General features: G+C 42.2%; 1 protein-coding gene across 1 annotated transcript; it reads left to right on the forward strand.

Moving 5' to 3' along the window:
* Positions 1–1,842: 1,842 nt before the first annotated feature.
* LOC307213181 (gallinacin-10-like) lies at positions 1,843–16,138 on the forward strand. The gene is made up of 4 exons (XM_079970904.1): positions 1,843–1,902; positions 12,180–12,264; positions 13,664–13,805; positions 15,836–16,138. Exons 1-4 carry the CDS (start codon positions 1,894–1,896, stop codon positions 15,846–15,848), a joined length of 249 nt encoding a protein of 82 aa, XP_079827030.1. The 5' UTR covers positions 1,843–1,893; the 3' UTR covers positions 15,849–16,138.
* The last annotated feature ends 4,081 nt before the right edge of the window (positions 16,139–20,219 follow it).

Below are 20,219 nucleotides of genomic sequence, written 5' to 3' on the forward strand. Positions count from 1 at the left end.
TTATTTGTCAGACAAATAAATATGAGGCACAGTGGTATATGGTTACCAAGCTCTGGCCTGGCCTCTTGCCATTCTGGCCAGCACTTATATTTCCTTAATCCAGCCCCCTTGCTCCTCCTGTGGCTGCCTCTGTCCAATCAGCCTGGTTGAAATTCCTGTTTGCTAGAACCAATCACAAAAGATACACCCATTTCCTTCTGTCCTTTTATGGGAAACAAAAAGCTATATATTCTTCTATCGGTGCACCGGCCCTCAGCTGAAAAAGGTTGCTGATCCCTGGTTTAAAGGAACAAATGAGTGCGGGAGAAACAAACTTCTTGCGTGTTTCTCCTACTTTATTTTAGATAATAATACTAATGATGATGATGCAAGAATATAAATCCTTACTTCAAGAGACAGGAATTGTTGTTCTATAAACTAAATTCTGGAGAGAAAGCCAGCCAGACTCATCAGATTGACAAGAGGGAATGTCCTGTTTCCTTCGTATGTCCCCTGGTACTGAGCAGGAGGCAAAACCCAAGTTTGTTTGGCAACCCTTCTGATGTTATACAAATGTTTGCACAGAAATACAGAGAAAAAGAGAAAACTGTGCATACTTTGGTGAAAATAACATTGAAATGCATTTTATTAGGGGAAATTGCTTGCAAAAATATGTACAAAATGGGTATGTTTGAAGAAATTCACCCTAAATTGCTGATGAATTTTCAGGAGGATTTTTTCAGATTGCTGCAGAAATGGTCAGAGCTGAATTTAAGATTAGAAAAATGAGAAAGTAAGAGATATCATATTGGTTCTCTGAAACTATTGCCCAGAAACCTATGTCCCCACTGTGGAAGGATGTGTGGATCCAGAACTGGCCTCCACAGTCACTTACGGACTCACTGTTAAAACCATGTTTATGGAAGACAATCTTACTCAGCTATGGTAAAGGTAAAGGTAAAGGTAAAGGACAGTTAAGTTCAGTCGCGAATGACTGGGGTTGCGGTGCTCATCTTGCTTTACTGGCTGAGGGAGCCAACGTTTGTTTGCAGACAGTTTTTCCAGGTCATGTGGCCAGCATGACTAAGCTCCTTCTGGCAAAACCAGAGCAGCGCACGGAAACGCCATTTACCTTCCCGCCATTTACCTACTTGCACTTTGATGTGCTTTGAAACTGCTATGTTGGCAGGAGATGAGACCGAACAATCGGAGCTCACCCCGTCGCAGGGATTCAAACCACCTGCCTTCCGATCGGCAACCCCTAGGCTCAGTAATATAGACGACAGTGCCACCCGCATCCCTACTCAGCTATGAGTGATCACCAAGGAAGAAGAAGAATACTCTGTAGTATAACATATACACTATGCTGGTCACCAGACAACAGTTTTGCTTGAACTCACAAACTCAGCATTGAATTTTAATTAATTATTGCAATTGTAGGAAATATCAGACTATTGCACCTCTCTGGCTGTGTGAAAAATGAGAAAGATATAATAAGACGCTGAGATACAGAACTAGATTGGTGGTGCTGTGTCAAAATACAACAAGCTCTTCCCATTAACTCATGAATAATTCACTCAATTCTTCCCATTTAAAAAATTGAAAATACTAGTCTCTCCTTGCAAACAGTTGCACTGGACCTGTTGATCTTTTCGGGGGGAAATGCAGGTCATTTTGCAGGGCAGTGGGGAGCCCTCTTGCCCCTAGTTTTCACAAATTGCAGGTGTGTCTATTTTCCTTTTATTTCCTAATTAAAAAAAAATTCCTACAGGAACTAGAGGCCCTACAGTAAATACTGCATTGGGGAGAAATGTCATTTCTGTTGCTTGTCAAAAATTTGAATCCAGAGATCCCTTCAGCTGTAGGTTTTGAGGATTGAACAAGATGCCAAATTACCTGTAAAGCCAGAACTGTATGCTTGGAGTAAGTCAGAACTAAGAATTTATTCATTATAGTAAGAACAGCACAGGTTGTGCTGAGAGGGAGGGAGGGAGGGAGGGAGGTTTGTTGTTTTGAATGCACTCATTGTAGCGCTGACATCATAAGTTGCATTAAGCACTTGGGTTTACTTATTAAAATTGCTATATAAATGGTTCCTGGTATTAACCCTGGGAGATAAATCCTCCCGGTGGAGATTTAACGTGAAGAATAAAATCCATTCAAATGGCTGAATGAGCTGACATGTACGTATAACATTTGCCAGGCTATTAAATCCCAAGTTTAGAGAAGTTAAAGGTGACTGATCAGTAGCAGAGAAAGAACTGAAATGTATTTGTGGGTCGCAGTGCATTGAGTAGATCTCTCTGCTGGATCTGGTGGAATCTCAGTACCTGGACCAAATTAGTCTGATTGCAATTATTGTGAGCTATTCTGAGACCAACATTTGTTGTTGGAAAACAAGAATTCAAATATAGTGGTACCTCAGTTTTTGCACGTCTCTGTTGATGAACGTTTAGGTTTTCAAACGGCAGAAACATGGACATAAATGCTTGAGTTTTCGAACACTTTTCGGAAGTCGAACATGCTGTAGCACCCTGCTTGTAGTTAACGCTTAGCTGGAATGAAATATTCAATGCAGCAATAGAGAAATTAAAATAGTAATTTATTTGTCAGACAAATAAATATGAGGCACAGTGGTATATGGTTACCAAGCTCTGGCCTGGCCTCTTGCCATTCTGGCCAGCACTTATATTTCCTTAATCCAGCCGCCTTGCTCCTCCTGTGGCTGCCTCTGTCCAATCAGCCTGGTTGAAATTCCTATTGGCTGTTTGCTAGAACCAATCACAAAAGATACACCCATTTCCTCTTGCCCTTTTATGGGAATCAAAAAGCTATATATTCTTCTATCTATAAATGACAAATAAGTAGTAATATATCTTACATGTGTCTCAACAAGGAATCTTAATTACCAGCTCACCTCTTGCCCTCCTTGCCCTATTGCCTTCCAAAACAGATGGTTAATCTTGAATTTTTATCTTAAACATATGTCAAGGATTTTGAGTTCACATCAACATTGAGAGATCTCCTTCATTTGAAGGTTTCTAAACAAAAGGCCTGACAACCATATATCAAGAGTGCTCGATGGCGTCTCCTGTCTGGCAGGAGGCTGGTGGCTGATGGCTGACTTAATTTCAGGATAGTTACAACTCTTACAACTATATAAGAATCTAGCATTTCTTAAATCCTTTGCATAATTATATTTAAACTAATATATTTAATACATAAATAACCTTTTAAAAGGAAAAGAAATCTTAAAAGGATCTTAGTTTAAGAAAGAAACAGCTTTAGAAAAGACTTCCCAAAAATGCTCCCTTTCTGCCAGCTAGATGCTTTTTCACTGCTCTTGACCTTTTTTAACCTTAGGAAGAAGATATGGCTCATTTTACTATTTATCCACCCTTAATTTGTAGGGTCAGTGTAACCTTGGCTCTCAGCCTGTAATTCCCTTTTTACGACTTTGAGAATTGTTTTCTGCTATAAATCAGGGGGCCCCCTTGTCTAGGAGTAAAAACATTGCCAAGGTTCTTAGGCAGCTGGTCTTCTGCCTGGCATGAAACATTTGAAGATCTTTAAGCTCATTTTTAAAATACAAGCCCTGATTAAACATATAAGCTTTAATAAAAATGCAAGCTTATGATTAGATGCCTCAATGCCACGTGGCTTCCGTGTTGAGTTTTCCATATTGAGTTTTCCTTATTGAGGCTTCTGTACTGAGTTTTCAGTTTTTGAATGTCTCAAAACTCAAATGGTCTTCCGGAAAGGATTACATTTGAAAACTGAGGTACCACTGTATTAAATCAACTCGACTCAGTTGTGGAATTCCCTCCTCACACAGCTTTTGTTGTATGCAGAAGACACACACCTCTGCCTTTGGCAGTTCAGGTCTTTAGTTTTCTCTGAATGGCCTTCCTTTGCTGTATCTATACTGCTGTGTCTCAGGGATTCCTTAGCTGTGATTCCTGCATTGCAGGGGGTCAGCCTAAATGACCCTCAGGGTCCCTTCCAACTCTGCTATGACTGAAACACTTTTTATAACTGCATGATTATACTGCTGTAACCTGCCTCACGTCCTTAGAGAGAAGGTGGGCAAGAAATCTTATAAATAAAAACAAATAAAACAAGTGTCCTGTTGTTTTTAAGTCGTTGGCAGTGCATTTGTTACCACAAACCAGATCACTAAGAAATCACATCCCCTCCACTGCCTCAGTCATGGAAGCATATGAAGAAAGCATTCCCTGAAACATTCATCTGATTAAAATAGGGATATCCTATTCAATAATAATAATAATAATAATTTTCTTATTTAAACCCTGCCCACCATCTGACTGGGTTGCCACAGCCACTCTAGGTGGCTTTCAACATATTAATAATAATAATAATAATAATAATAATAATAATAATAATAAATTAAACATTAAAAACTTCCCCTATTCAGGGCTGCCTTCAGATGTCTTCTAAAGGTTGTATAGTTACTTATCTCCTTGGTTTGGGGGGTCACATAACTCCATACCCTCCAACATTTCTCCAGTGAAAATTGTTGTTCTTTAGTTGTTTAGTCGTGTCCGACTCTTCGTGACCCCATGGACCAGAGCACACCAGGCACTCCTGTCTTCCACTGCCTCCCGCAGTTTGGTCAAACTCATGTTGGCAGCCTTGAGAACACTGTCCAACCATCTCATCCTCTGTCGCCCCCTTCTCCTTGTGCCCTCCATATTTCCCAACATCAGGGTCTTACCCAGGGAGTCTTCTCTTCTCATGAGGTGGCCAAAGTCTTGGAGCCTCCGCTTCATGATCTGTCCTTCCAGTGAGCACTCAGGGCTGATTTCCTTAAGAATTGAGAAGTTTGATCTTCTTGCAGTCCATGGGACTCTCAAGAGTCTCCTCCAGCACCATAATTCAAAAGCATCAATTCTTGGCGACCAGCCTTCTTTATGGTCCAGCTCTCACTTCCATACACCACTCTTGGGAAAACCATAGCTTTAACTATACAGACCAATTGAAATGTCCTAAGGAAAAGTGGGACATTCCGGGCATTCCGGGATTAAATCAGAAACCAGGACAGCTTCTGTAAATCCAGGGCTGTCTCTGGGAAACAGGGACACTTGGAGGGTCTGAGAAAGACAAACACAGGGACTCCTCTCTCCTCTAAAGTAAGAAAACTCTCCATGTTATGACTCAATCACAGAGATACGAGCACAGCAAAATGGCACAGCTTACACAAAGAGAGGGTGACCACATGTTTTCTAGAGATCAATAAACCACAGGTGGGGAGGTTCTGCACAACCATAAGAAGCACCCAAAAATACAAATATATTAAAAGCAGAAGGGTCTGGTTGATACAATTGTGGGTTCCAGGAAAAGCACCACTGTGATTTGGGCTGTGTACCCACCATAGAGATAAACGGAATAACTGGCAAGTTTGGCCTTGGAGTTCAAGACGAAGCAGGGCAAAGGCTAATAGAGTTCTGCCAAGAGAACAAGCTGGTCATCACAAACACTCTTTTCCAACAACACAAGAGACGACTCTACACATGGACATCACCAGATGGGCAGCATCGAAATCAGATTGATTATATTCTCTGCAGCCAAAGATGGATAAGCTCTATACAGTCAACAAAAACAGACCTGGGGCTGACTGTGGCTCAGATCATCTGCTTCTTAAGAAAAATTCAAGCTTAAACTAAAGAAAGTAGGAAAAACCACTGGGCTGGTAAGATACAGTCTAAATCAAATCCCTTATGAATACACAGTGGAAGTGAGGAACAGGTTTAAGGATTTAGATTTGGTGGACAGAGTGCCTGAAGAACTATGGATGGAGGGACGTTTCCCACAAAGGTCCCTGGAAACTTTACCCTTCTACAATTCTCAGCACCCTAACAATTCCCAGAATTGTTTGCTTCAAGTGCATGTTTGCGTTGTTTTAATGCTGTAGAAGGTGCTTTAATTTCTTTTTAACTCCAACCTTCTAAAGGGTCAGCTAGGTAGCTGGGTTGGTCTGACACAGTCAAAAGAAATTAAAAAAAAATGTCCAGTAGCACCTTAGAGACCAACTAAGTTTGTTCTGGGTATAAGCTTTTGTGTGCATGCACACTTCTTCAGATACTTTTATTTTTTATTTTTTTAAAATATTTATTGAGATTTTTTAAATACAGAAATGCAAAAATAATAAACAATATAACATGTATCATAACATCTTTTCATAACTTCTTTGGACTCCCTCACGTCTCTCGCTCCCACTTGCATCATTGTAAAACTTTTTCCAGCAATTTATCAACTTGTTTACATTCTTAAGCCTCATTATTTAATTTAGTCTAATAATTCTCCAAAATATATATATATATATATATACTTTCCTCAATCTCCTTTATCATCCAGATTACATCTAATTTAATGGTGCTCAATTATTTATGATCTAGCATCCTCCTTAACATTCAACCAAATTACAATATTTTTGTAAATAAATCTTAAATTTCTTCCAATCTTCTTCAGCTCTCTCCTCTCCCAGGTCTCGGATTCTGCCGGTCATCTCAGCCAATTCCATATAGTCTATCAGTTGCATCTGCCATTCTTCCAGTGTGGGTAGATCTTGGGTTTTCCAATGCTTAGCGATGAGTATCCTTGCTGCCGTTGTTGCATACAGGAAAAAAGTTCTGTCCTTCTTTATCACCCTCTGGCCGACAATACCCAGGAGGAAGGCCTCTGGTTTCTTGGGAAAAGTATACTTAAATACCTTTTTCAACTCATTATATATCATTTCCCAGAAGGCCTTCACTCTAGGGCACGTCCACCAGAGGTGAAAGAATGTTCCTTCATTTCCTTTACATTTCCAGCATTTGTTATCAGACATATGGTATATTTTGGCAAGTTTAACTGGGGTCATGTACCATCTATATATCATTTTCATTACATTTTCCTTCAAAGCATTACATGCAGTGAAGTTCAACCCAGTGGTCCACAACCTTTCCCAGTCCTCAAACATAATGTTATACCCAATATCCTATGCCCACTTTATCATAGCCGATTTAACCATTTCATCTTGTGTATTCCATTTTAACAGCAAGTTATACATTCTTGAAAGTACCTTGGTCTTAGGTTCTAACAGTTCTGTTTCCAATTTCGATTTCTCCACCTGGAACCCTAACTTTTTTCACGAATTTGCGTGTCATCCTTGCGCAGGGGCCATGCTAATCTTCTCTGTATCGTTCCAATTTTAGTATATGTGCTGCCGAAGATACTTTTAAACGTTGTTAGCTAGGTGTGTTTTATTTGTATTTGTTTTGATTTTTCTATCTGCTTTAATTCTGCCACCTTGAGTCCTGGTCCTGGGAGAAAGGCAGGGTGTAAATAAATATAACGCTAATAATAAAAGTACATTTAAATGTGGTTTAAGTGTATGCTGCCTGTTTCACCAAGAGTAGCATAATGCACAAAGGAAATCAAGTTACACACACATGAGAACACGAGAAGAGCCTGAAGGATTTGGTCATGAAAATCCTCTACCCTCCTGCAGTTTCCAGCCACTAGTATTGAGAGGCACTACTGCCTCAACAGTGGCAGTAGAGCATAATCATTGTGGTTAATAGCTATAAATAGGAGGAGTTTTGGATTTGATATCACGCTTTATCACTACCCGAAGGAGTCTCAAAGTGGCTAACATTCTCCTTTCCCTTCCTCCCCCACAACAAACACTCTGTGAGGTGAGTGAGGATGAGAGACTTCAGAGAAGTGTGACCAGCCCAAGGTCACCTAGAAGCTGCATGTGGAGGAGTGGGGAATGAAACCTGGTTCACCAGATTACGAGTCCACCGATCTTAACCACTACACCACATTGGCTCTCTCCTGACCCTCTCCTGCATGAATTTGTCTGTCTTTTAAAGCCATCTGGATTGGTGGCAGTCACTCTTATTAGGAATCATAGGTATCACGATTCCAAAACACCAGAAAAGACTGTTCATATACGCAACAACAGCTGCACAGATACTACTAGCCCAGAGATGGAAGGAAGAGACAACCCCAACCAGAGAAGAATGGCAAGCCAAGCTGATAGACTATGCCAAAATTGCAAAATTGCAAAATCAGCTGCGGAGCTCAGCAATCAAGAAGAAGTTTATTTTTAAAGTTCTTTAAATTCTTTTTTAAAAAGTTTATAATTTATATACAAGATCATTGTAAGCAGGTTAAAACATTGGCAGGATTTCATCCCCACTTGTAATGTAACAGAATGTACGGATAATTTAGAATGACAAAAATAATCAGAGAAGTATTGATATGCAGTTGAAAATATTATCAATAGGACGCATGGGAAGGATGGGGGGAGGAGTCAGGAGATTGAGAGTAATCTTGATCTCTGGATTCTGAATTGGTTTTGTTTTATGTTTATATTTTTGAAAATCAAATAAAAATGTATTTACAAAAAAAGAAGAAGATTGGTGGTCGTCACTGTCTCCTGCAGGAGTTCCATAGTTTAACTGTGTGCTGCATGAAGGAAAATTTGGCCTGAATCTTCCACTGGGAGCCAGTGTGGTGTAGTGGTTAAGAGCAGTGGACTCGTAATCTGGTGAACCAGGTTCGATTCCCCACTCCTCCACATGCAGCTACTGGGTGACCTTGGGCTAGTCACACTTCTCTGAAGTCTCTCAGCCTCACTCACCTCACAGAGTGTTTGTTGTGGGGGAGGAAGGGAAAGGAGAATGTTAGCCACTTTGAGACTCCTTAGGGTAGTGATAAAGCGGGATATCAAATCCAAACTCTTCTTCCCTCTTCTTCAATGTTCAGATTCATTGCATGTCCGCACAAACATTGTGCTGCCCAGGCTATCATGCCTGGCAAAAGTGCAGTTTCCTGGCAGTGCTGGATTTAGGGCACTGTGGACACCGCGCGCCACAAAATTGAGAAGATCCATAATTGAGAAGATCCATTTTGGTGTGCCAAATTTTGGCCTCGTACAGGGCACCATGCTACGAAAGAAGGAATCCCATGGGTGCTTTGAACAATCAGTTACTAGCCAGTTGCCTTTGGGGCAGCGTGCACTTTGTAGGCGGCTGACATAGGCCTGCGGAGAACTTTGTTCTGGTGCTCCAGGCTGACCTATCAGTTGCTATGCTGACGGGGAACAGATCTTGGAAAGTACGTCCTTGAGTATTAAGTGACCCATAACAAATGGGAATAGATGATGGGCAGCCAGCCTTGTTGCCTCCAGCTGTGAGCTTCTGATCTGTGACGGACATTGAGACAAGAATCAGCAGCCCATGCTGGCTAGCCTGATGCAACTAAGTTAGAAAGGATTTCCTCTGATATGGTCCCAATTTGGAAACTCCAGGTGGCTTCATTATGTAAAAACGTTCCTCTTCTCCCAGGTCTTTGGCTAATTAAGCAATCTATGATGTTTAGGGGATGGGAGTATTGTTTTGTTTGCTATTATATTACTTTTTTAAATACTGTACATCACCCTCAAAACAAAAAAAATTCCTTCCAGTAGCACCTTAAAGACCAACTAAGTTAGTTCTTGGTATGAGCTTTCGTGTGCATGCACACTTCTTCAGATACCACCCTGTGATTCTCAGATGAAGGGCAATATATGACTTTAATATCAATCAATCTAAACTGTGTTTAGGGGGGCTATTGTTTTGTTTGCGATTATATTACTTTTTTAAATATTGTACATCACCCTGTGATTCTCAGATGAAGGGCAATAAATAACTTTAATATTAATCAATCAACCAACCAACCTTTATGGGTATACAGGATTATATGGATCAAAACATAAAATTGGCAGGAGGAGATGCTTTGAGACAAAACTATACAGGTGACAAGTCTAATAGATGTAATAAACAGCAACAACAATTTAGAGAGCTTATCAGTGTTGAATAAGAATAATGATATTCTCCTTTCTTGTCTCTTCTTTCATTTGTGTGACCTCATCGGTGGTTTCCTCTGAAGGAGGTAAATCAGTGCCAAGAACATTACTTAGCTATAAGTTATTTACCAACTAGAGACCTGCTCAGATTTCGCCTCTTATCATCCGTGCAGATTGCCAGACTCCACTTTCAGTTGTATAAGTGCATAGCCGGCCCAAGGCTTCCATCAATTGCGCAAATCAAGGCTTACATCCAGGGCCAAGTTCACAGGTTGGAACGTTTAGGTGTTAACGGCATTAAAGCCTCAGGACAAGGCCGGATAAATGATTTGCATGTTATAGGTCATTTAAATAATAATAATAAGGTCAGACAGTTTCAAGTAGTCAAGTTGAAGCTGTGGAATTTTCCTGTTGCTTCACCCAGACTCTCCTCACACTCAGTATTTCATGCGCAGTTTGTGATTTCACCTTCTCCCCAAGTGAAGTTAAAAGAAAAAAGCAACAATGCTTACCCTCACCATTATCTTTTTCTTATTTCTTATTTAAAAGAGACAAATTCAAGAGGAAAGGCTATCAATGATGATGATGATGATGATGATGATGATGATGATAATAATAATAATAATAATAATAATAATAATTTATTATTTGTACCCGGCCCATCTGGCTGGGTCTCCCCAGCTACTCTGGGGAGCTTCCAGCAAATATTAAAAAATACATTAAAATGTCACACATTAAAAACTTCCCTAAACAGGGCTGCCTTCAGGTGTCTTCTAAATGTCAGGTAGTTGTTTGACATCTGATGGGAGGGCGTTCCACAGGGTGGGCACCACCACTGAGAAGGCCCTCTGCCTGGTTCCCTGTAGCTTTGCTTCTTACAGTGAGGGAACCGCCAGAAGGCCCTGAGCGCTAGACCTCAGCGTCCGGGCAGAACAATGGAGGTGGGGACACTTCTTCAGGTGTAACACCTCTTTCTCCTGTCAGTGTCATCCGCATCCCAACTGGCCAGCCAAAAGCTGGTACTTACCTGCCAGGTAGTGTTCAACTTATTGATGTAGTTGACCATGTTGTGAGAGAGAGGGGGGAAGATGAGGACATTGTTAGCGCCCATTAAGGACCACCAGGAGACACAGAGATGCCACAGACTGCCACATTTTGGAGACTGGAACCCTAAGAGGGGTGGGGGTGAGGAAAAAGAATGGAAGCAAATTTAAGTTGCATGACTGATAAACTGCCAAATAAAAATGAACAAGAAAGCTGCACATCAGTCTGTTAAAAATAGCATATAAATGTTACAAGTAATTATGGGCATGCATCTTTTTTGGCTAATGCTATCTTGCCTGGACGCAGGTGGCGCTGTGGGTTAAAGCCTCAGTGCCTAGGGCTTGCCGATCGAAAGGTCGGCGGTTCGAATCCCTGTGGCGGGGTGCGCTCCCGATGCTCGGTCCCAGCGCCTGCCAACCTAGCAGTTCGAAAGCACCTCCGGGTGCAAGTAGATAAATAGGGACCGCTTACCAGCGGGAAGGTAAACGGCGTTTCCGTGTGCGGCTCTGGCTCTGGCTCTGGCCAGAGCAGCGATGTCACGCTGGCCACGTGACCCGGAAGTGTCTCCGGACAGCGCTGGCCCCTGGCCTCTTAAGTGAGATGGGCGCACAACCCCAGAGTCTGTCAAGACTGGCCCGTACGGGCAGGGGTACCTTTACCTTTACCTATCTTGCCTGGGGTGGGCTATTGACTAGCCAGAGATCTCAGCTCATTGTATATATAAAAAAAGCATTTAATTTGGTTGTTTTTTTTACTATTACTGATGATGGCTATGCTCTGCCTACTCAGTTGGAGGCAGAAATGCTTGTGAAATACCAGTTGCTTGAAACCAAAGGAGGGTAGAAGGCTCTTGTGTACGAATCCTGCTTACATATTTCCCACAGGCATCTTGTTGGCCACTGTGAGAACAGGATGTTGGACTAGGTGGGCCATTGGCCTGAACCAGCAGGCTCTTCTTATGATCATTTCTCTGTTTCCAAGAGCCCCCAGGAGTTCCCTCCATCAATTAGGTCACAAGGAACTTAATGTGTTTTTGCTGAAGTTTCGTAAGAACAGGTTAATGGATTTTCACCGTGCATTTTGCATCACTGTTTAATTGTCACATCATTTGAAATGTGCAATTACCCGCCAGTAGCCGGCAAATTTTCCAAACTGTTAAGGACAGTTACTTATTGACAAGTAACATATGCACCTAGATTTCACAATCGTTTCAACCCTATAAATACGCAAGCAGTCTCTAGCTTCGACCTCCAAAAAATATCTGGCCTGAGAATTTGTGTGAATTTCTACTGCCCACCAGACTCCAGAGCCCACCAGATCATCAGCCATGAGGATCCTTTACTTCTTTGTTGCTGTTGTCATGCTCCTCTTCCAGATTTGCCCAGGTAAGTTGGAAAAGAACTTTGGCCTCATATATTTTCAGTTTGGTGGAAGAGAGGAAGGGGCACAGTTTGTTTTTATTCTTAGTTTATTTGGCTTGCTTCATTCTAAAGGCTTAGAAAGCTTCCTCATCCATTTAGCTCAGTACTTTCTGTACCGAAGTAGCCAGTATGGTGTTCTTCAGATCTTCTGGGTGACAATTCCCATGTGCCCCAGCCAGGATGGCCAGTGTTCACAGATGATGGAGCATCACATTGGCTAATCCTGGTCTACACTGATTGGCAATTGCTCTGCACAAGGTTGATGGTGGACAAAGAGAAACCTACCTGGGGACTGATATCATCATTATTATTGAGGGGATTAGTTTCTTGAGTCCTAATCCGTCACACACAGGCACTGAACGGGTTATCAGACTTTATTGGTTTCTTCTCTAGCACCAGCTTCAGAACATCAAACAGCAAGTCTAATCCATGGTGTGTTCTCTTTCCCTCCCAGCAGGTTAACTCAAAGATTTATAGGGGGTGGGGAACGCTGGCAGCCAGCCAGCCCCATCACATGATCCCACTTTGGGGACTAATTGTTACCATCTGAGGGGCCCCACCCAGCAATACTTGCTCACAGGATACTACTTCAGGACAACTATTATTATTGCATTCTTCAAATTTATTATATACATCTTACAGTTCTGTTTTAATCATCTCAACTCATATCTGAAGATTTCCCAGTCTATCCCTCCTTGACATCCTAGTTGATCTTTATCAAGCTGCATATATCCTTTTGCTCCACCCAATGTCATTCTACTTAATTTCCTAGTTGTTGTCTACTGCTGCACCTAAGACAATCCCTACTTGGAAGTTTATTTTGGCTGCTGTACATCTTTAAATATTTTCCAAAGAATTTCCCCTCTTCCCTTATCTGTGTGGTGGAATTCCACTCAGCATTGATCCAGAGCAGATTCCAATGTATAGTTAGCAGAGTAAAAACATAAACATGTTGCAGGATTCCCGAAAAATAGACCAGAAGCAATTAATATTTCATCCAGCAGAGCTTTACTGCTATTGAAGGCAAATGAGCTTAATGGGCAATGAAGGAATCTCAACACATGGTCCCCTATCCAATTTGAAACTGTACTGTACGCTGCTTAGCTTTGCAAATATGCCAGCAATTTTATTGCAAATGTGATGGGAATTTTATTGCTGGCTTTGGCAGAGGGGAGTTTCATGGAGTCAGCTGCTGGGTGGTGTGGCACCTTTCCATTTTGCCGCCTGACGGGCTGCCCCTAATAATATGTTCCACAGACAGATACCTGCCCACACCCCAAGCTAATGCTCACAACTGTGGGTTGTTTGTTGTATGTGAAGGAATAATAAGCTAAGAAACTAACACCCCGTCTCTTGTGTCTAGGTTATGCTCAGGGTCCTCCTCCTGATCTCAGCGATACCCTTGCCTGCAGAGCAAAGGGGCAGAGTTACTGCATTTTTGGTCCATGTCCTCCAACTTTTAGTGTATCCGGAAATTGCCATGGAGGAATGAACTGCTGTACCAAGTATGTACCAATATTTGCATGACTTCAAATATTAGTTCCATTTTGTTTTTCTGATTTGCTACTATGGGACAGCATTCCTCTCAATGTAGCAATGGATGTTCCTCTTACTTTTGTCTGGTAGACTACATTCCAGCCACAGAGAAGTCGTAAGATTTCTATACACACATACATACTTCTCCATTCACTCACCATTCATGCAAGAGGCATTATCACTGTCCAATGACACATTCTAGCAAGACAAATAAACTCGAGAAGGGTGCAGAGCAGGGCTGGTAAGGGGGTGGTGGTCTCCCTGGTGAAGACTCTAGAGCAGGGGTGGCCAACTCCCAAGAGACAGAGTTAAAAACTGGCAGTAATCTACCCATTTTGAGGGGTTCAGGTTGAGCTTTTTTTAGGGAGGAAGAAGGCCCTGCTTTTGGGGGTTCAGGTCAAAGTTGTTGAGTTTCTTTGAGGGGGGGAGAGATCTACCACAGATGTCCAGTGATCTACTGGTAGATTACGATCTACCTGTTGGATGTGCCTGCTCTAGAGAATTGGATAGGAAGGCCTGGAGGGCCTCATTTGAATGCCCCCCCTTGGACCAGAGGTTCCTCCATCCTTGAGATAATGATTGATATATGGGCCACATGAATGTGTGACTCAGCACACAGAGTGGAACTTCATTGCAAGTGATCAGAATGACATATTATAAAAACTTGGGTTGCAAAGCATGGGCTGTGAGAGGTGTGGCCCTGGGGGGAGATTTCAAAGGCCAGATAGAAAGGCCTGGAGGACTGGCTCCCCACCCATGTCTTGTGAAATAACATAATCATTGAGTTCCCATGAGGATCCCCTGCCCTGCACTGTAGGAATCTCAGCTAAAGCATCCGTGACAGATGGCCACCCAACCTCTGTTTAAAAGCCTCATGAAGCAGAATTGACTACCTTCCTGATGGTTCTACCTGATGATTACTTGAAATCTTGTTTCTTGTACAGTGGTACCTCAGGTTACATACACTTCAGGTTACATATGCTTCAGGTTACAGACTCCTCTAACCCAGAAATAGTGCTTCAGGTTAAGAACTTTGCTTCAGGATGAGAACAGAAATTGTGCTCTGGTGGCGCGGCGGCAGCAGGAGGCCACATTAGCTAAAGTGGTGCTTCAGGTTAAGAACAGTTTCAGGTTAAGAACAGACCTCTGGAACGAATTAAGTACTTAACCCGAGGTACCACTGTAATTTGAAACTTGAATCCATTGGTTCGGATCCTGCCTTCCGGAGCAAGAGAAAACAAGCTTTTTCCATCTTCTGTGTGTCAGCCCTTCAGATGTCTGAAAATGGCAATCAGTCTTCTCTTCTCCAGGCTAACATACCCAGCTTCCTGACTGATAGAGAGAGGAGATTGTTAATATCAGGATTGGAAAATTGTGAAGTAATAGAGAAGATAGCAGAAAGTAAAGGATGGATATTTGGCTTTTGAAATCCAGAACACAAGAAGTCCCATTGAAATTAATTAATTCGGATTGTAGAATTGAATATATTGGGTTGTTGTTGTTTTTTGAATGTGGAAAGATTTGATTTGGTATTAATATGAATATTTTTTAATTGGAAAATGAATAAAAATTATTTACAGAAAAATAAAAATAAAATAAACATACCCAGCTTCCTCAACTGTTCCTCATAAGACTTGGTTTCTAGACCCTGATGGTCCTACCATCAGTAGGCAGAAGAAGTCCAGAAAGCTATTACAGTGGTACCTCGGGTTACAGATGCTTCGGGTTACAGACACTTCAGGTTACAGACTCCACTAACCCAGAAATAGTACCTCGGGTTAAGAACTTTGCTTCAGGATGAGAACAGAAATTGTGCAGCGGTGGCACTGCAGCAGCAGGAGGCCCCATTAGCTAAAGTGGTGCTTCAGGTTAAGAACAGTTTCAGGTTAAGAACGGACCTCCAGAACGAATTAAGTTCTTAATCTGAGGTACCACTGTACCCGTTCCTTTGGGGACTGTACCACATTGATCTAACCTTTATACTTTTTAATCTTTATAGGACAGTTGCCTGAGGACAACTCTGTGCTCTGATTGCTCCACTCCCATCAGAACCCGTTCTTTGCAAGAAACAAGTCCACAGTACTCTCTTTTTTCTCACCACTGCAAAGATGTTCTGAAAATGTACCACAGTTGTGCACTGCATCTACAGCTCAATCACCACTCCTGTCTCTCTTGGCATTCCTCTGCATTTCTGCCCACAATCTGTTCAGGGATGCAGTCATCAAATGTAGAACATGCATGCTCTCCTCTTGTCACTTATGGGCATTACTTTCAACAAGAGCCAGTTTTCTGTCATTTTACTCTTTAGATTACAACTTAATAAAAAAAATTAAATGAGCACCATGTCTGTGATCTCCCTCATTTTAAACAGAGCTGTAGAGTCAAACACCTGCAAAGTTAAACACAGAGTTTCTGCAAAACCCAACGTGAGTGAAGCCAGCCAGTATCACTATGCAAGAGTGAGGTCTGACCATATAACTGCTAAGAAACAGTTTAGGAGAAATCTAACAGCTGAATGCTGGAGTGAACAATAACTCCAGGTAAGGTGCAAGGGCACAAGGAGAAGGGGACGACAGAGGACGAGATGGTTGGACAGTGTTCTTGAAGCTACCAGCATGAGTTTGACCAAACTGCGGGAGGCAGTGGAAGGCAGGAGTGCCTGATGTGCTCTGGTCCATGGGGTCATGAAGAGTCGGGCATGGCTAAATGACTAAACAACAACAACAACAAGGTGCAAGGGAGAACTCTCCCCATATTGTAAAAGAAAAGGGGGGTTGAGTAAGTGCTTCAGAGCACTGTGGTAAATGCTGAGGTTACAGAAGGTGGTTAGAATGAGGTTGAAAGAACCCAATACGACATAGCTTTATCTTCATTAGAGTATCATAATAGAAATAGTCTTTGTAGTAAACGGGGGCCCAGCCACTTGCCCCTCCCTCGCCTGTCTTTGCTTCTCCAGCCAGAGCAGACGTCTGGAGCAAGGCTGGCAAGCCCGTTTACTTTTCCAGAAACAGGACAAAATAGAACTGGTAAGGCTGCCACCACTCCCTCAACCCAGGGTTACCAGAAGCCACAGCTCAAGGGAACACAATTTCCATTCATATCCTGGGGCCAGGTTCTCAACTCAAGGTAACTCTTCCAGGTTAGCAGAGTTTGTAACCTGAGGCATTTGTAACTTGAGGTACCACTGTACCTACATTCTTTTTCTTCTTGAGTGGTGAGAAGACAAGAAGGAATAATTCAAGAACCCCTTGGGATCAGCTCCAGGGTCCACCATCACAATTCCACAAGATGGAATCCAAAATGATGTAGCTGAAAAGACACAAGATTTATATATCACTTGGTCAAGAAAAGCTTAGAGCTGCTTAGGTAAAACCAATTAAGTTATTTGTAAGAAAAATACCAACAGAATCAAACTTTGAAACCAAAGAGACATACAATTTATAAGTAAAACCAGCACTTCTAAACTCCCTTTAAAAATGGAGAACTATTAGTGATACCACCAAACTTTTCTTTTTCTGGAAAAAGACTATCTGTATCCTTTACCCCCCAAAAAAACAACATGAGTAAGAAACTTACGTGCACAATTCCCAGCTCTCGAGTGTCACCTAAGGCCACCTTGGCCACCCTGATCTATCATGACATCCATTGTGCCCAGGTGTACAAAGAACAGGGTCTTCTTTCAAAGAACAGGGTTGTACAAAGAACAGGGTTGTCCAACTCCAAAGAACAGGGTCTTCTTTCCATATAACAGTGTGGCACACTGCCTAATGGTTTGTTTGTTTTGGGGTTGTTGGTTTTTTTGGGTGGAGGGAGTATTATTCAGTATTTATGCCCGATGGCTGGGGAAGTTGCCATCCCCAGAACAGTATAAAAGGCTTGCACAGACCACATTCTTGCCATTTTTCCTTTCCTTGTACAGCAGATCTCCACCTTTACCTTCTCAAAGCTATGAAGGCCTGCTACTTTCTCCTTGCTGCCCTTGCTTTGGTGATCGTTTCTAACCAAGGTAAGCAATTATCTGAGACCCAGGTAGGTTACCTTTTTAACAGTATCGTTGTGCTGGGCCAAGCCTTATTCTGGACTGTTTATCTTGATTCTGCCTCTCATGCTTCCCCCTTTGATGCTCACATATGGTACCGCTGACATAGCATCACTTTTCTTATTAAATGACTAAGGACACTATATGACACACTTAAGGTGATGTCGTGGCAAACAATGCTAACTCCCAAATATAAATGTAAGAAGAGCCAATGGCTCATCTAGTCCAGGCTTTCCCAAACGTGGGTCTCCAGCTGTTTTGGGACTAGCAATTCCCATCATCCCTGACCTCTGGCCCTGCCACCTAGGGAAGATGGGAGTTGCAGTCAAAAGCCAGCTGGAGACCCAAGTTTGGGAAACCCTGATCTAGTCCCTGTTCTTACAGTAGCCAACCAGATGTCCATGAGAAGCTCGCATGCTGAATCTGGCCGCACCAGGTTAAGGGCACTCTTAAGTCACTTTGCACTGCGTTTGTGGGTCCATGGGAAAGGTGCCCTTTAAAGTCTGATGTGTGCACCTAGGTGGACACTGAACAGCAGCATGAGGGTGTGCCTGCCAGGTTTATACACCCAAGGCTTCCAATCCTTGAAATGGGGCAGGGAGGACACAGAAAGCACCTGTAAACATGTCCATGGGATGGGACACTCGTCTATGGCTGACAAAGACCTGCTTGCCCATGCTTTCATCATTCAGCAGTGCAGAAGTGGAGACGCTTCTCTTCTTTCCAGAAGGTACAGTGGTACCTCACTTCAGGTTACAGACTCCGCTAACCGAGAAATAGTACCTCGGGTTAAGAACTTTGCTTCAGGATGAGAACAGAAATCGTGCTCCGGCGGCACAGCGGCAGCGAGAGGCCCCATTAGCTAAAGTGGTGCTTCAGGTTAAGAACAGTTTCAGGTTAAGAACAGACCTCCGGGACGAATTAAGTACATAACCAGAGGTACCACTGTATTGGGGGTGGGAGAGGATCCAGCACACCATTTTGTTAGTTAATTTGAGAGAGACTGGACTGTACAATTAGCTAATGGCCAGAGAATGGGAGACGGGCAGAAAAGTCTGCTGGAGTTCATTCAGAAGACGAATGAGTGTGTGGGAAGCAGGAAATATTGTGGCTTGGGAATGCTTTTATTTGGGTGGAAACTTTTGTTTGCTTCCTTTAGAAGCTATGTAGTGGTGGCAGTGCCCCAGTTGCCCTAAATGGGCATCAATGGTCATCCGTCATGGATACTTTAGCTGCATTGCATGGGGGTTAGACTACATGACGTTTGGGATCCCTTCCAACTTTACAATTCTATGGCTCTATGATTCTATGGTTCAACCTCCACTGCCCAGTCTCTCTCTAGAGAGGTGATCCATCAGGGCAAGCAAGGCAAACTGGGCTTCAAGCCAGATTGAAATGGCTCTAGATAACCTCTTTCTCTAGGCATACTTGTAGCACCCTGCTTGTGGTTAACGCTTAGCTGGAATGAAATATTCAACGCAGCAATAGAGAAATTAAAATAGTAATTTATTTGTCAGACAAATAAATATGAGGCACAGTGGTATATGGTTACCAAGCTCTGGCCTGGCCTCTTGCCATTCTGGCCAGCACTTATATTTCCTTAATCCAGCCCCCTTGCTCCTCCTGTGGCTGCCTCTGTCCAATCAGCCTGGTTGAAATTCCTATTGGCTATTTGCTAGAACCAATCACAAAAGATACACCCATTTCCTTCTTGCCCTTTTATGGGAATCAAAAAGCTATATATTCTTCTATCTATAAATGACAAATAAGTAGTAATATATCTTACATGTGTCTCAACAAGGAATCTTAATTACCAGCTCACCTCTTGCCCTCCTTGCCCTATTGCCTTCCAAAACAGATGGTTAATCTTGAATTTTTATCTTAAGCATATGTCAAGGATTTTGAGTTCACATCAACATTGAGAGATCTCCTTCATTTGAAGGTTTCTAAACAAAAGGCCTGACAACCATATATCAGGAGTGCTCGATGGCGTCTCCTGTCTGGCAAGGGGGGCTGGTGGCTGACTTAATTTCAGGATAGTTACAACTCTTACAACTATATGAAATAAGAATCTAGCATTTCTTAAATCCTTTGCATAATTATATTTAAACTAATATATTTAATACATAAATAACCTTTTAAAAGGAAAAGAAATCTTAAAAGGATCTTAGTTTAAGAAAGAAACAGCTTTAGAAAAGACTTCCCAAAAATGTTCTGTTTCTGCCAGCCAGACCAGTTGCTTTTTCACTGCTCTTGACCTTTTTAACCTTAGGAAGAAGATATGGCTCATTTTACTATTTATCCACTCTTAATTTGTAGGGTCAGTGTAACCTTGGCTCTCAGC

Source organism: Podarcis cretensis, assembly GCF_951804945.1.
Source record: "Podarcis cretensis genome assembly, chromosome: 3".
Taxonomy (NCBI): Eukaryota; Metazoa; Chordata; class Lepidosauria; order Squamata; family Lacertidae; genus Podarcis; species Podarcis cretensis.

Excerpts from the sequence above, each read along its gene's own strand:
- LOC307213181 (XM_079970904.1), top strand. Across the intron at positions 12,265-13,663 it reads CCTCTTCCAGATTTGCCCAG|GTTATGCTCAGGGTCCTCCT; the intron begins GTAAGTTGGAAA and ends TCTTGTGTCTAG.